This window comes from Plecotus auritus, assembly GCF_963455305.1.
Source record: "Plecotus auritus genome assembly, chromosome: 1".
Taxonomy (NCBI): Eukaryota; Metazoa; Chordata; class Mammalia; order Chiroptera; family Vespertilionidae; genus Plecotus; species Plecotus auritus.
This window is the reverse complement of record NC_137770.1, coordinates 34767033-34782610: the sequence shown is the minus strand read 5'-3', so window position 1 is coordinate 34782610 and position 15578 is coordinate 34767033. Positions and strand designations below refer to the sequence as shown.

General features: G+C 38.3%; 1 protein-coding gene across 1 annotated transcript in view; it reads left to right on the top strand.

The window, feature by feature from the left end:
* SYNE2 (spectrin repeat containing nuclear envelope protein 2) overlaps positions 1-15578 on the top strand; it is a 321491-nt gene that overhangs the window by 98894 nt on the left and 207019 nt on the right. Inside the window, exons 10-16 of the mRNA XM_080686255.1 lie at positions 701-802; positions 4324-4461; positions 10262-10426; positions 11025-11137; positions 12503-12665; positions 14067-14145; positions 14936-15123. Coding sequence (XP_080542381.1) covers positions 701-802; positions 4324-4461; positions 10262-10426; positions 11025-11137; positions 12503-12665; positions 14067-14145; positions 14936-15123 — 948 coding nt within the window. The remainder of the gene's footprint in view (positions 1-700; positions 803-4323; positions 4462-10261; positions 10427-11024; positions 11138-12502; positions 12666-14066; positions 14146-14935; positions 15124-15578) is intronic.

Here is a 15578-nt window from a genome sequence, read left to right as displayed (position 1 = left end):
ACCAGTCAGGAGCCCAGTTCGTGTGAGAGAGAGAGAGTGCTTCTTTGTTTCAAAGTTTAAATATTTAGGTTTCACGTCCTTGCAGTGGCAATGCCTATTCTGGCCGCCGTCCCTTTCAGGTGTGATTGACTGGCACTCAGACCTTACTGGCATGTGTCTATCTGGTCTTCCCTTTCCTCCTTTAAACACGAAGGCGGTGCTTCCTTCCTTTAAACAATTTTTTTTCCCTATCTGTATTCCTTTAGGCAAGTAAGGGGGCAGTCAAAGGTTCTTTCTGAATCTTGTTCCCTAATAACCAGCTTAAAATCAGTATGCCATAAGGCACATTTTTGGGTGGGAAAACGTTGGTTCCCCTCAATGGGAAGCCAGTATTCTGAAATGCCTGCTTTAAGTAACTTAGAATAATGTTCTCTAAACTCGAAGAACAATGGAAATGGATAAGTTAAAAAAAAAAAAGGTGGGCTTGCTTGCCCTGTGTTTTTTTTTTTTCTTTTTAGCATATTGTCTTCAGATGCTAGTTTCAATCCCTTTTAAAATGTAAGGTGTTATGTTAACAAGCAAAACTGCTCTTTGGCACAATGAGTCACTGGTGTGTAATGATTACATTGTTTCACTAATATTTGAAGTTGTTAATTTTATTGTTTAAAAAAATCAAGTGTATTTAGGATAGAGTTTAAATGTGTGCATGTGTGAATTTCAGGGGACGATGAAAGATGTTATGGTCTGGTTAACTCAACAAGAGAAAAAACTACAGAAGATGCTAAAGGACTCAGAAAATGAGACCTACTGTAAAAAGTATGAAGTAAGTATGACTTCTTTTTAAAAAAATTTATTAACTCATTTCATTTTCATCAGAAGGTAGGACTATGACTAATGCCAAGTATGACTTTAAAGGGTAATTGATTTGCGGTTTACACTGATGGAAGAGTGGGATGTTTTCAGAAAAAGCCTTTTAGAATTAATTACTTAAACACTAAGTTAACAACTTTTAAGACTGAATTCTAAGACTTGTAAATTTTAATGTGCATATTAATCACCTGAGGGATCTTGTTAAAATGCAGATTCAAATTTAGTAGATCTTGGGCCTGGCCTGAGATTTGCATTTCCAAGGAGCTCCCAGGTCCAGCTGCTGCTGCTGCTGTTGGTGATTCTAAGAGCACTTTGAGTAGCAGGGTTTTATTTATTTTTTTTATTTTATTTTTTTTTAAAATATATTTTATTGATTTTCTACAGAGAGGAAGGGAGAAAGATAGAAAGTTAGAAACATCGATGAGAGAGAAACATCGATCAGCTGCCTCCTGCACACCTCCCACTAGAGATGTGCCCGCAACCAAGGTACATGCCCTTGACCGGAATCGAACCCGGGACCCTTCAGTCTGCAGGCCGACGCTCTATCCGCTGAGCCAAACCGGTTTTGGCGAGTAGCAGGGTTTTAGAGCAAGCATGTCAAACTCGCTGCCTGAGGGCCGCATGCGGCCCACAACAAATATTTTTGCGGCCCAGCCAGTATAATGCTATGTAAGAAATGTTTTAATAAAAATTTTGTAACTTAATTTTTACAATATCCTGTTATACATAATCTATATATATAAAAGGCTAAGTGTCTGTCCGTCCGACTGGTAGCTATAACACGCACTGACCACCAGGGGGCAGACGCTCAACGCAGGAGCTGCCCTGATGTGCACTGGCCATTTAAAAATAAACGGCCACACGGACCTGGTGCCGACAAACCAACACTCGGCTTCCTCCAAGTGGGACACAGGCCCTGCCACCACCCTGGCGCAACACCCCACCAAATTGCAGCCAACGCTGTCAAGCCCCTAAGGCGCAAAATGAGGCCCACAGCCCAGCCCAGCCCGGAAACGGTGGCTATGGCTATGGGCACCAGGTAATGACGTCACGTAGCTACGCCCCGGCTTCCTCTCCCTAGCGACGAGCCTCCTTGGAGTTTCTTCAGTCCAGGAACCCAACTTGCTTTATAACCAGATGCAAACATTTTACAGTTTAACCAAATGTTTGTGAAGTGTTTTCCTGTGTCTCATCTCATTTGATTCTCACAGAAGTCCTGGAGTCGGTAGCTAGGAGACTCGGTAGAATCCTATTTTCTTTTCATTAGCAAGACATGAATAGCAATATTAAAATATTTCTTCTAATTAATTTTCTTTCAATGTGCATGAATCTGTGCACTGGGACACTAGTTATTAATAATGAACTACAACGTTCGCTAATGACTGATTACTATAATCGTGTTGCATTTATTTCCCTTATGTGCCTTATGCGCAGGCACACCATTTCTCTCCACTAATACTAGCAGCGAATATTTTAGCAGCCGATTGCCGTGTCATTAGTCTTGGACTGACTTGTTAGGTGTGTGCAAGAGGAAATATTTCGCTTTTGGAGAACAAGAAAATAGGTTTATTTGCGTTACGCTAATTAATTTGTGCAGTTATTCAGTGGTAAGTTAATGTTCAAGAAAAATATTAATTTGTATAAAAATGTTCTATTATTTTATGTTAACGATGACTCATTTATTTCAGCCCTTTGTATTCAGCATGTCTCTATCGAAATAAATCTACATTTTTATGAAAATTGAAGCTTTTGTTTTTTAGCGGCCCACATAAACTTAAACTTTGTTTATTTGGCCTGTGTTAGCCTTTGATTTTGACATGCTTGTTTTAGAGCAAAGATGGGCAAACTGTGGTCTGCGGACCCCCCCCCCCCCGCCTGTTTTTGTAAATACAGTGTTATTGGAATATCGCCATGCCCCATTAAAGGATTGTCTGTGGCTGCTTTCACACTACAACCCCAGAGTAGAATAGTAGCTACTGAGACCATTAGTCCATAAAGCCCAAGATATTTGCTATCTTGCCTCTACAGTAGGAGTTTTATGATTCCTGGTCTAGAGTAGACCATAATTTTCAGAGTGAGTATTGAATGAAAGAAAAATCAGGAAATTGGGAATGGGGCCATCCCAGAATTACTAACTGGAGCCAAAGTCAAGGGTCCGCAGTCCTGTTTCTTAGAATCCACTGTCCATGTAACTCTGTCCTCCCTGATTCTCCATCCTGAATGAGGTGGAGATGCTCTCGTGTCCCTACACAGCCCTTGGCACTTCTGGGCCTCCATTTCCCTATCTGTTAGTGAGGAAGTTGGATAAATCCAGCCTTTGCCACAGTAACATTCAGTGGATTGTGTGGCTTGCCCACCACACCATCCTTTCTGGTTTGGAGCCATCGGGGAAGGAAGGGGTCAGATATTCTCACTTTTCTTCCATCTCAACTGTGTAGACGTCTTGTGCTTCTTCCCTCTGGCCTGCTACATTTTTTCATTGACAAGATGCTCAGTGTCCATTGAAGTGCCTTGCTCTCACATGTTTTTGATTTAGTAATGTGCCACCAATTCACGTTTTTTAACTAAAAGGCTTCATGAAGTTAATAATTATCAGAAAGAATTAAAATATTTATCCTTCAGTTTGCTCGTAAAATTGAATTAAAAATGCTACCAATAATGATGGATAATGTTTAAAATTAAATTCTATGGTGATGACTCTTGCACACACCAATATTTCACACAAATACGAACCAAGAAAAGTTTTATTTATTAACATTTTGAGATCAGAGACAAAGTATTTTCTAAGGTCTGTATAAAATGACTTGAGAAGAATTGGCTTAAGCTTAGTTAATCATAGACTACTCAAAAACCATTTAAAGATATGTTTTTTATTGATTTTAGAGTGAGAGAGAAAGGGAGAGGGAGAGAGGAAAACATTGATGAGAGAGAAACATCGATTGGCTGCTTCTTGCATGCCCCCTACTGGGAACTGAGCCTGCAGCCTAGGCATGCGTCCTGACCAGGAGTGGAACCAGCGACTTCTTGGTGTATGGGATGATGCTCACCCAACTGAGCTACACCAACCAGGGCTCATTTATACATGGTTACTGCTGTCTTATAATTCTCACTTTCTCTCATTGTTACTTTGTTGTGAACACATATTTGGGAAGGACAAACAAACTCACATTTTCCATGTGCCAGCCTGCCTTGTCCTCTAGAACTGAGGGTCCTGGCTTCTCCGTTCTAGTACAAATCCAACAGTACCGATGTGAGGCCAATCTGTGACCTAGGTCACTATGACGGGCACCTGACTTATCTGGGGGTACTGAAGTAAGAAACTGGATCAGTGAGAGGATCCTGAATTTAGGGACTTTTACCTTTGTCTAAGTAAAAACTTAAATATAACCTATAGCTATGGACCTTTCAATTGCAGTTGACATTTTGTAAACTGATTTAAACATTTCAGTCTTTAAAATATTCTTCTAATTGTAGAGTCTGCTGTCCTTTTTGGAGTCCTTCAGTGAAGGAAAAAAACCCGTTTTGGACATCCTGTCAATGAAAGGGAATCTGGATGAGCTGAATGAAGATCAGTTACAGTTGAGAAAAGCCTGGGATGGCCTCAACTACCAGGTTGCTATGTGACGTTAATTAGAAGAACATTTTCATTGGGCAACTTTGTTTGTTGGAAGAGAACTTCAGATTTCCATGAGGAATTCTATAAAATACAGGATAGATGCTTCAGCAGAAAGTTGGGAGAATGCTCTTAATATTTTCTTCAGGGTCTCATTTGGGTAGTGGTTAATATTTAAATAGGAATTTATAGTATTCTACTTAGAAAAAAATCGCATGCTTATCCTAAGTTCTTATGTTTGCCATCAATTCTTGGCTTGCCTCAGTAGATTAGCCATATTCTGATTCACTTGTAGCTTCCTCTCTACCATGGACCAGTGTCATGTGTCACTATCAATAGAAGCTCGAAGGGGGTTGGGATAAACCCAGAGAGAATGTGTAAGGATGAATGTGTGTATGTGTGGCTGAATATTTCTGTGTGATTTCAATCTGTATTATGGCCCAGGATATGGCGTATGTTGGTGCACATATTATTTGCACTAGAAATGAACATGTATTTTGTAAGTTATTGGATATAGTGTTTGATAAATATAAATTAAGGTGATTGATAGTGTTTAGATTATCTGGTCTTGACTGACATTTTGTCCAGTTCTATCAGTTGAATCCTTCCTTTAATTCTGTTAAATTTTGCTTCATATATTTTACACTTCGTCATCAGGTGTGTACATTTATGATTGTTATATCTTCCTGATGAATTGACATTTTTACCATTATGAGATATTCCTTTTTATCTCTGGCAGTATTGTTTTTCTTGATGTCTACTTAATCTAATATCAGTACAATCATTCCAGTCTTCTCTTTCTGATTGCTTCATTGACTTTCAACCTATTTGAGTCTTTATATTTAAACTAGAGGCCTGGTGCATGAATTCGTGCACGGGTGGGGTCTGATATTCCCCAATGGGGGCTGATCGGGGCTGGGCTGGCAGGGGGGAGGGGCTGCGGGAGGTTGGCTGGCCAGCCCCGCCCCTGATCAGGATGGGGGGGGGTGGCGATTGGGGGCCAGGCAGGCCAGGGGGAGGGGCCACAGGAAGTTGGGTGGGTGATCAGGGCCCCCATGGGGCCAGTTGGCCACTGCAGTGTCATAGCGACCAGTCATTCCAGTCATTCGGCTGTTCCAGTCACTTGGTTTTTATGTATATAGATTGCATCTCATATAGGCAACATATAGCTGGCTCTTGCTTCCTATTCACTCTGACAACCTCTGCCTTTTAATTGCAATGTTTAGTCATGTTATTGCTGATATGGTTCAATGTAGGTAACCATTTTACTCTTCTTTGTGTGTGTTTATTTCCTCTGTTTTTTTGTGTTTCTATTCTTTTTCTTCCTGTCTCATTTTAGGTTGTTAATATTTTTAGAATTCCATTTTAATTTGTTTATTGGCTTTTTGGCTCTATATCTTTCTATTATATTTTTAGTGGTCTTACAATATACATTCTAAAATTTTTACAGTCTATTTAAATAACTTCCAAGTTTTTGTATAACTTAAAACGTAGCAACTTGCAATTAAATTGATTCATTTATCTCATATTTTATGCTGTAGTTGCTTTGTATATAAATATGTATACATGATGCAGACATGCGTTTTAAAGTCCCCAAGACCATGTTATATATTTTTGCTCAAAACAGTCATACGTTAAAGAAAGTAAGAGATAAAATTAGTCTTTTATATTTGTCTAGATATTTACCATTTACAGTGTTCTTCATTTCTTCCTAGAGATTTGAGTTCCATCTGAACTTATTTTCCTTCAGCCTGAAAAACTTCCTTTAACTTATAATGCAGGCCTGTGGGTGACATGTTCTTACTTTTCTTTGATGTCTAAATATCTTTATGTGGCCTTCATTCTTTTTTTTTTCTTTTTTGTTATCTTTATTACGGTATAATTTACGTACCATAGAACTCACTCAGTTTAAATGGCTAATTAAATGCTTTTTAGTGAATTTACAGAGTTGTAACACCGATGGTATGACCTGCAAGTCAAAAATGCTCTTGGGCCCGGGAAAGGTTTACAGGTCCCTGCGCAAGGCTCTTGGCATCAGCAGTGGCAGCCTGTTTTAGAGGCCATTGTTCACCCCATTTATGCAGAGTGTCAGGCGGTATTCTAGTGGCTTAAAAAAGCCGCCCTGTCAGAGCACCTGCGTTCGGACAGGTAGCGCAGCCCCAGAAACCTCCCCACCAGTGGCTGTGCTCCTTGATCCCTAGCTCTGAATGTGAGCCTTGTGAAGAGCAGGCTCTCTGTTCCAAATCCTCGGCAAAACAGACACATCGCCTGTACAGCCAGGCTGTCCCAGGCCACAGAGACCGGGCCTGATTTTCTGAATATGATTTGGAAAAATTGCCCAAAATAATGAGAAAAAAACATAGAAAGAACTATTTTGCAAGGTTGGGTGCTGCAAATTAATAGTATGTAGAAAATCCATCCCTTCGGTAGAATGAAGGCTCATTTTCTTGGTGTGGGAAAATGAGGCGTATTAATTTTAATGTCATCAGGTGTATCAAAGGAAATGCCGTCTAGATAGTTTCTGGTTCAGTTGTTTGAGAACACGGATATCTCAAAGCTTCCTAGTAAATGGTTTCATTTTAAGCCCTCTATGAAGAATAGCAACGTTATGTTATTTTAACCTGACAAGATCTTATAGAAATTTTCAGCCAAATGCAAAATTCCCAACAGGGAGAAAGAAATGGCGGAGCCGTGTTATCTATGTTAAGTGAGAAGGGAGTGGATTGGAAGGTAAACATCTTTCCTTCCTGACTAGGTCATGGAGGCAGCCCTGAGGCAGAAAGCACACATGGCGTTTTATTCCAACACATGAACTTTCTTTTCATTGTGAAAAGAGTAACAGCCGACTTAGAAGTATTATCTGTAGCCTCCCTTTAACTCAGTCATATATCAGTTTTCTACTTTATTTTTTTGGCAAATGCACAAAAAATTCAGATATAATAAAAATACATCTAATTTGCTTATATTAAAAACTTACCATAATGGAACTTTTTCAGTGTTTTTCTAACTGGAGGCTTAGTGATATACCATTAGTGATTTAAAGTTATAGAATTGTCCTTTGCCATACGCCCTTTGAGAAAAAAAAACTTGCAAGACAATTAAAGCAAAACAAAGTACTGCCTGGTATTACTTAGATGTGGAATCTAAAAACAAGGTCAAACTCAGAAACAGAGGAGAAAAGTGATTGCCAGGGACGGGGAGGTGGGGACATAGGGAGAGGTTGGTTAAAAAAGTACAAACTTTCAGCTATAAGGTCTGAGGGTCTAACGTAAAACATGGCGATTATAGTTGATAACACTGTGGTATATCATTGAAATTTGCTAAGAGAGTAGAACTTAAGTGGTCACACACACACAAAATGATAAATATGTGAAGTGATGGGTGTGTTAATTACGTAGATGGTGGGAAACATTTCACAATATATATATCAAATTACCACAAAGTGTACTTTCAATATCTTACAATTTTATTTGTCAGTTACACATCAGTAATGATGAAAAAATGCAGACCAAAATGCAAAAATGGTAATATTTAATACTTCTATTTTATGAATAGTTCCATTTGACTGCCTTAAAGGAGCCTAGCTTTGTCCTAATTTTTGACATCTTTATTCTTGGGTAGTTAAGTGTTTTTTGTTTGTTTGTTTGTTTTTTATATTTGCCTTGCATATAGTAGGTACTCAGTAAATGTTTTGAAGGAATGATGAATCAAATAACCCATGTAAAATTCAAACTTTGCTTATTCTTTTCTCTCTATAAAAACAATTTAACTGTAAGAATAGTGGCATTTCATTTAGTAGAAATATAATGGAAAGAGAAAAGACAGAATGAAAACATACGTTCACTAGAGGAAATCATTTGAGTGAAACAAATTTTAATTTGTGCTTGATCGTCGTAGGAGTGTCTTTGAAATGAGAATTCCAAAAACACCATAAAAGAACCATATGAATTCAGATAAAAAAAATCACATTCTCAATAAGTTCATCAAGAAAGGTGGTGGCCAATTAGAAAGGATATATGCACCCCTATGTTCATAGCAGCACAATTCACCATAGCTAAGATTTGGAAACAGCCTAAGTGCCCATCTGTAGATGAGGGGATTAAAAAACTGTGGTACATCTACACAATGGAATACTGTGCTGTGGTAAAAAAGGAGTTCTTACCTTTTGCAACAGCATGGATGGAACTGGAGAGCATTATGCTAAGTGAAATGAGCCAGTCAGAGAAAGATAAATATCACATGATCTCACTCATTTATGGAATATAATGAACAACATAAACTGACAAACAAAAACAGATCCAGAGACAGAGAAACATAGATCAGACCGTCAAACCTCAGAGGGAAGGTAGGAGAGGGTAGGGGTAAGGGGGAGAGATCAACCAAAGGACTTGTATGCATGCATGTAAGCCTAATCAATGGACACAGACAACCAGGGAGTCAGGGCATGACTGAGGGGGAAGGGGGGGTCAGTGGGGGGATGAGGACACCTATGTAATAACTTAATCAATACAGAAATTAAAAAAAAATAAGATAAAGGTTGTGGCTTCGGAGCTGAATATTTATCGTACTTAAGAATTCTGGTCATTGGTGTTGAGTTCGTGTTCTTCCCAGGTTTGCCTGGCACGTCTGCCTGGCTTTATTATATTGCTGACCACATTTTCCTGCAACTGTGTATTTATCTGCTTCTTCCACTAGGTGGTCCAGGTAAGAACTGTAACTTTTATTCATCTGGTTGAGCCTCAGATGTAGAAGATTGTATTAAACTTACTGCCCCTTCGTGGCAGTTGGGTCTGCGCCAGGCCCAGCTCTTGTTTTTATTCACTTGTTTAAATGTGTGTTACTTCCTTTTATACCAATCCCCTCCTTTCCCCTTAGGTCAGCACTGTAAGGTCCTTAGTGTGTATCTTTTTATGTTTTCGCAAAATGCGTGTTGTGTTTTTGTGTCCATCTATTTTTAAGTTGTGTAAATTGATGTTATGTATTAGTCTGTTTCTTACTTTCACTTTTTAGTATATTTACTCTGTGCATTATCTAAGTTGTGTCTAGCTGCTGCCAGTATTCTGTGGTGTGTTATCACGTGTCTCCTGTCCACTTCAGAAGTCTTCTGTCTCTTTATCCCCAATGCTTACACAATAGATTATTCCTGTTTGTTCAGTGAAAGAATGAATGAATGAATGAGTGAATGTGTGAATGAGTGAGGATGTGAGTTTCCATGGTACTTAGTAGGAGGAAGGGGCAGCAAAAAACAGCAAGAGCTGGGAGTGCAGTCCGTATTTGGGGAAATCTGTAGTTGGCAGCTGTGTGACTTGTGTGCACGTAGGGATTGGTGGGAATGCCGAGGAAGAAGGTCGCCTGCATTGTGGGGGGTTTCAATGAAGGACAGATATTCAGAAGATGTATGGAGATATTTGATGTGAATATGCAATTAGGACACATGAGGAAAATGTAATCTATAAATCTGTTTGTGAGGTTGTAGTTGTAATGTTAGAGAACACTGGTATACAACATTTGAATCTACCCATGCTTGAGAGGTGCTTTAAATATTTCTAATTTCCCTCTCACAACTGATTATGGATTTATCAAAACATTTGTTTTTATTCTTGTGCCATCTTTTCCTGTAGCTGTTAAATTATCTTCTCGATCAGCAGTGATCTTTAGAACTAAGACGTTTATCCATTGATAAAGATTTCTTTAATGGATCAGAGAAACTTTAAAGAATTAAACATAATATGTGTGAAGAAATAAACTAGAAGAATGTCTGCTGAAGAACATGTTCCCCCCCTCTTTTTTTTTCTTCAGATTAACGTGTGGAAAACAAAGCTGAATGATGACTTGCCTTCTCCCCTCCACCAAATCGAAGCTTGGCTCCGGGAGGTAGAGGGGCTTACCGATGCTGACTTGCCCACCTCCCACGATTACTATGAAGCCATAGCGCTAATGGAAGAGAAAATGGCTTTATTCAAGGTTGGAAAAGAAAAAAAGAAGCGTTGAAAAATCTATACTTTGTTAAGACTGCTCTTGAGAGAGACTTTGTCCTGGCGAGAAGGGAAGGAAATACAGTGGATATTTTAGGATAGTTTAGAATTAGTCCCTTGGGGAGATAAGGGACCTGAAAGGTTCCTTCATGTTCTTCATGAACGTTGTGCTAGTTTAAGGTGGAAACAATAACAATAGAACCAGTGAGTTCTAAACCTTCTGCAAGTCTGACAGAAAAGGAGGGGAAACTGGTTTAAAATGTGGGAGGTTGGGTTCTCACTAAGAAGTCATGAAGAATTTGGTAGATGAAACTAATAGCATTACAGCAAGGGATGGAAAATACACCCGAAAACAAAAGATTTTAATAATTCTTTCTGCCAAAGAAACTACAGTCTGCCTCTCTGTAAAACTGATCTAGTTTAAGACATTTTCTGAAAATATTTATTCAGAAAATCTTAGTATAAAAAAAACACTTAAAATTTTAAGAGAAGATGCAATGCATGCAGAGAGCAAATGAGACGAACGAGCCCTCAGTTACAATGTTTGACAATAAACCTAGCTCCTGTCATGCTAAATGTCTTTGCAGAGTCTGATGGATAAATGCGACTGTCACTCGAACACTCTCCTGGCATTTGAAAATAGAGACGAAAAGCAGTTGCCGTTGATACCAGCTTACAAATTGGAGGAAATGAAAAGACGGTTTGTAACACCTCACAGCTGCTGAAACCATCCATGTTTGAGCACTAAATTGTGCAATAGGGACCAGAAAAGATTTTTAGATAGTTTCTGACAAGTAGTCTTTAAATTTTGATAACAGTACTTTGCTGTTTGATGTAATAGGAACACACTATCAGGCTAACATATGTTCTTTTTCTATTGGATGGTGGGATGTGGTGGTAGAAAAGTTCTGGGCTTGCCGTCAGAAACTGAGCTCTGTATCTTGGTTTTGGCCACGTTGCTCTGTCTTTCTGAGCATGCGTGTGCTCATTTGTAAATATAGGTTAATGTTGGTCACCGTGTTCCTGCCTCACAAGGCTACGGGGTGAAGTAAGAGGAGGTCCATCGGATACTACAAATATAAAGATTATTTAACTGATGGTGGTCCACATCACCTTCTCTTTTCTCATTATTATTTATTTTTAATTAATTTTTACAATTGCTTTCAGAGAGGAAGGGAGAGGAAGAGAGAGAGAGAGAGAGAGAGAGAGAGAGAGAGAGAGAGAGAGAGAGAGAGAGAGAGAGAGAGAAACATCAATGATGAGAGAGAATCTTTGATTGACTGCCTCCTGCACGCCCCACACTGGGATCGAGCCCGCAACCCGGGCATGTGCCCTGACCGAGAATTGAAATCAAACTGGGACCTTCTGGTTCATAGGTCCAGGCTCAGCCACTGAGCCACGGGCCGGGCTCTTTTCTCATTATTTATAAGCAACCTCTTAGAATGATAATAAGAAGGAATTTGCCTTACTGATGAAAGCTGTTTTCAGTATGTCAATGTTGAAGTTATAGTAGTTGCATTAAGTTATGCAGAAGTTTTCAAATTTAGTAAAATATTCTGGATATTGACGTTTTATTATAGAATTTCTCAACAGGGTTATAATTTCTTTTTTTTAAAAAAAATATATTTTATTGATTTTTTTACAGAGAGGAAGGGAGAGGGATAGAGAGCTAGAAACATCGATGAGAGAGAAACATCGATCAGCTGCCTCCTGCACACCCCCCACCGGGGACGTGCCCGCAACCAATGTACATGCCCTTGACCGGAATCGAACCTGGGACCCTTCAGTCCGCAGGCCGACGCTCTATCCACTGAGCCAAACCGGTTTCGGCAAGGGTTATAATTTCTTGAGAAAATGTTCCATTACAGGTTTTCACCTTAGAAATAATTACTATATATCTAGCCACAATGTTTGTTTTCCTTTGTTTAAAAAAGATGTGAGGATACATTTGAGTACCATGTGTTTAAAAGAAAAAAGGGAGAGCCCCAATGTTTTTAAAATGCCACATATCTGACATATGGCCCATAATATTAAGTTAAATTCTAAAACCGGCACTATTTTTCAGAATCAACAATATTTCGGGGAAAAAATTCATTCCACTTCTAGAATTTCATTACTATAAGTGCTCAGTCCTTGGTTTGCTAGATGAAGTGAAATCAAAATTGAAGGCTTGGAACATCAAGTATGGGAGCAAAGAATCAGTGGAATTGCTGCTGGAAGACTGGCATGTAAGCCGTTTATTTCATGTCTTAGAAACTTTTCTCCATATCTGGGTGCTGGGTTTCCATTTTTCTTTGGCACAATTTCCCTTTATCTTTTTAGGTTTCCAGATGGGTTTTTTGGTAACTTCCATTAGCTTAAATGGAGAAAAGAATTACCGGTAGTTCAATAACAGACATCAGGAAAGAGTAAGAAAGAAAAACAGTATTATTTACTACAACGGGAGATTGAGTTAACCTGTTAACATAACAGTTAGAGAAAGTTTCAATGTTATTTCCATTAAAAATTTCTATTTTCACTTAATGGACATCTTTTTCCCCACCCAGATAAATAGTTTTGTCCAAAAATTAATTTTTTTCTTAGAACATTTTAATCTTAGCTTGTCAGTTTTTTTTTGTTTGTTTTTTAGTTCTTTCTTTTTTATTTTTCTGTTTTGCTCAATTTAGCCTTTCAGTTTTAAGGGTGGGAAAAACAGCACATTTTGCATTGAGGCTTTTTGTAGGGAGAGGGCTTAGCTCTTGGAATTTATAGGAAAACATATAGCAAACGACTTAAATGTAAGTGTGGTCATTAGTAAATTACAACTAAAGCATCCTAGGAATGTCATTTCTACAGTTAGTCCTTGTCATCATACTTACTGTTTCCCTCTTTTTGGAATGAGGGGCAAAAAGAATAATCCAAGATTGTAAATTTTAATTACAAAAACTGAAAAACATGAAGAGAGATATATTTATAAATATGATTTAAACACCGTACATTCTCAAATAGAAAGTAGCATTCTAAATTAGACTAGACTTTGAATATTTTATTTCTTTGATTATTTTCCCATGTAAGTAATATAATCAATATATGATAAGTGTACAAAAATATCAATTATTGATTAATTGCATTTTTCCATAGCATACTTTGCTTGTATAGGACACATAATAATTTAGTTAATTGTAATTTCTCAAATGTTTCTGCACGATGGATTGTATCTTTTTATAACATACTGTAAATTTATCTAATAAAATTATTCAATATTAAAAAATACATGAAATAAGAGAAACTGATACAGATTATGCAATATTAGTAAATATGTCGGGTAGAAGGTTTTGAGATTGCTGTAAATACTTCACATGCCATTTCCCACGAGAGGAAACCATTGTGGAACCATATCACCACATTAAGATAAACTTTTTAGGTTTCATACCTACGTAATGTTCATACCCATACTTACGGTTCCTAGACCTTAACTTTCTCTCCTCATGAACTGCTCTTCTTCTTTTCCTACCCAAATATGTAGTTTAAAGCCTTAAAGAAATTTTGGTGCCTAAGTGTTTCATCAATGTTTATATGTTTATGTCTGGGTTTCTTTGCACATTTAAAGTGTAAACTGTCAATGTTTTTTTCCATCTTCCTTCTCCTAGAAATTTATTGAAGAAAAAGACTTCCTAGCTCAACTTGAATCTTCTTTTCAGAAATGTGAAGAAATTCATAAGAATTTGGGTAAAGTTAAACAGTTACTTTTTGATGGAATAGTCACTTAAAATAGCATTTTTATCTCTTTAACTTCCTTTATACCTCAACTAGAGGCCCGGTGCACAGATTCGTGCATTGGTGGGTTCCCTCGGCCTGGCCTGTGGGGATCAGGTGAAACTGGCTCTCCGACATCCCCTGAGGGGTCCCGGATTGTGAGAGGGTGGTTCTTGGGTGATGCACCCCGGAATCGGGCTCCTCCTCCTCTGGTTCCGGGTGTATCACCCAAGAATCGCAGCTGCCAAGTCACCGCAGCTCGGCGGCAGCTTCTGCGTTGAGTGTCTGCCCCCTGGTGGTCAGTGCATGTCATAGCTACTGATCGGCCAGTCAAACTGTTGGCCAATCAGCCAGTCGCTTAGGCTTTTATATATGTAGATGTTTTATTTTTTTATTAATTGATTTTTAGATAGAGAGGAAGGGAGAGAGAGAAACACCTATGTGAGAGAGAAACATTGATCAGTTGCCTCTTGTGCATGCCCCTGACCTAGGAGCGAACCCACAATCTGGATATGTGTCCTGACTGGGAATCAAACCTGAAACCTTTTGGTGTAAGGGATGACACTCCAACCGAGTCACCTGGCCAAGACTACCTTAATGTTTTACATGCATGTTTTCTTTGGAAAGTTCTTGCATTTACTTTTAATATTGTCAGAGTACATATTTATTTTGCCACTGTTAATATGCAAATATGTTTCTTCACAGTATTTTCTTAATAAAAAACTGTTCTCTAAAATAACTTTTTGTTCTGTTAACATTATAGGTGGAGAATATCAGAATGTTAGTGAACAATATACAATGATGGAACATCATATTTCTGTGTGCCGAGAAAGTATAGATAATGTGAAATCCACTCTGCAGAAAGTTCTGGCATACTGGACTACTTACACGGAAAAGCTCCGCTTCCTGAAGGCTTGTTTTGAGGAGACAAAGAAGGAACAAATTACAGAGGTATCTGCAGTCTAATGGCATCTGCTCAATTGTACTTTTTTGTTTTGTTTGGAGACCCTCCTTTTCAGTCCAAAAACTAGGTGCCAGGGAAGAATAAGCACAACTGTTGGAACATTCTCCAAGGTTCAGAAAGAGTCCAGTTTCTTCCTAATGAAACTGCCAAAGAGGTTTTCTCCTTATTACAGGTTTTACACACACACACACACACACACACACACACACACACACACACACACAGCTTTATTGAGGTATAAGTTACATACACAGTATAGCTTTTGGAAGATTGATTACTACTTTTTTTTCTTTTTAAAGAAAAGAGAGTAGTGGATAGCATATAGACATATTTAAAATAAATTAATGCTTTAAAAAGCTTAATTTTTCACTTGAAACAAAATAGTGTGCAAATAGAACACATGAAAAATAAGAATATACCGGTACTATTCAAATACATATAT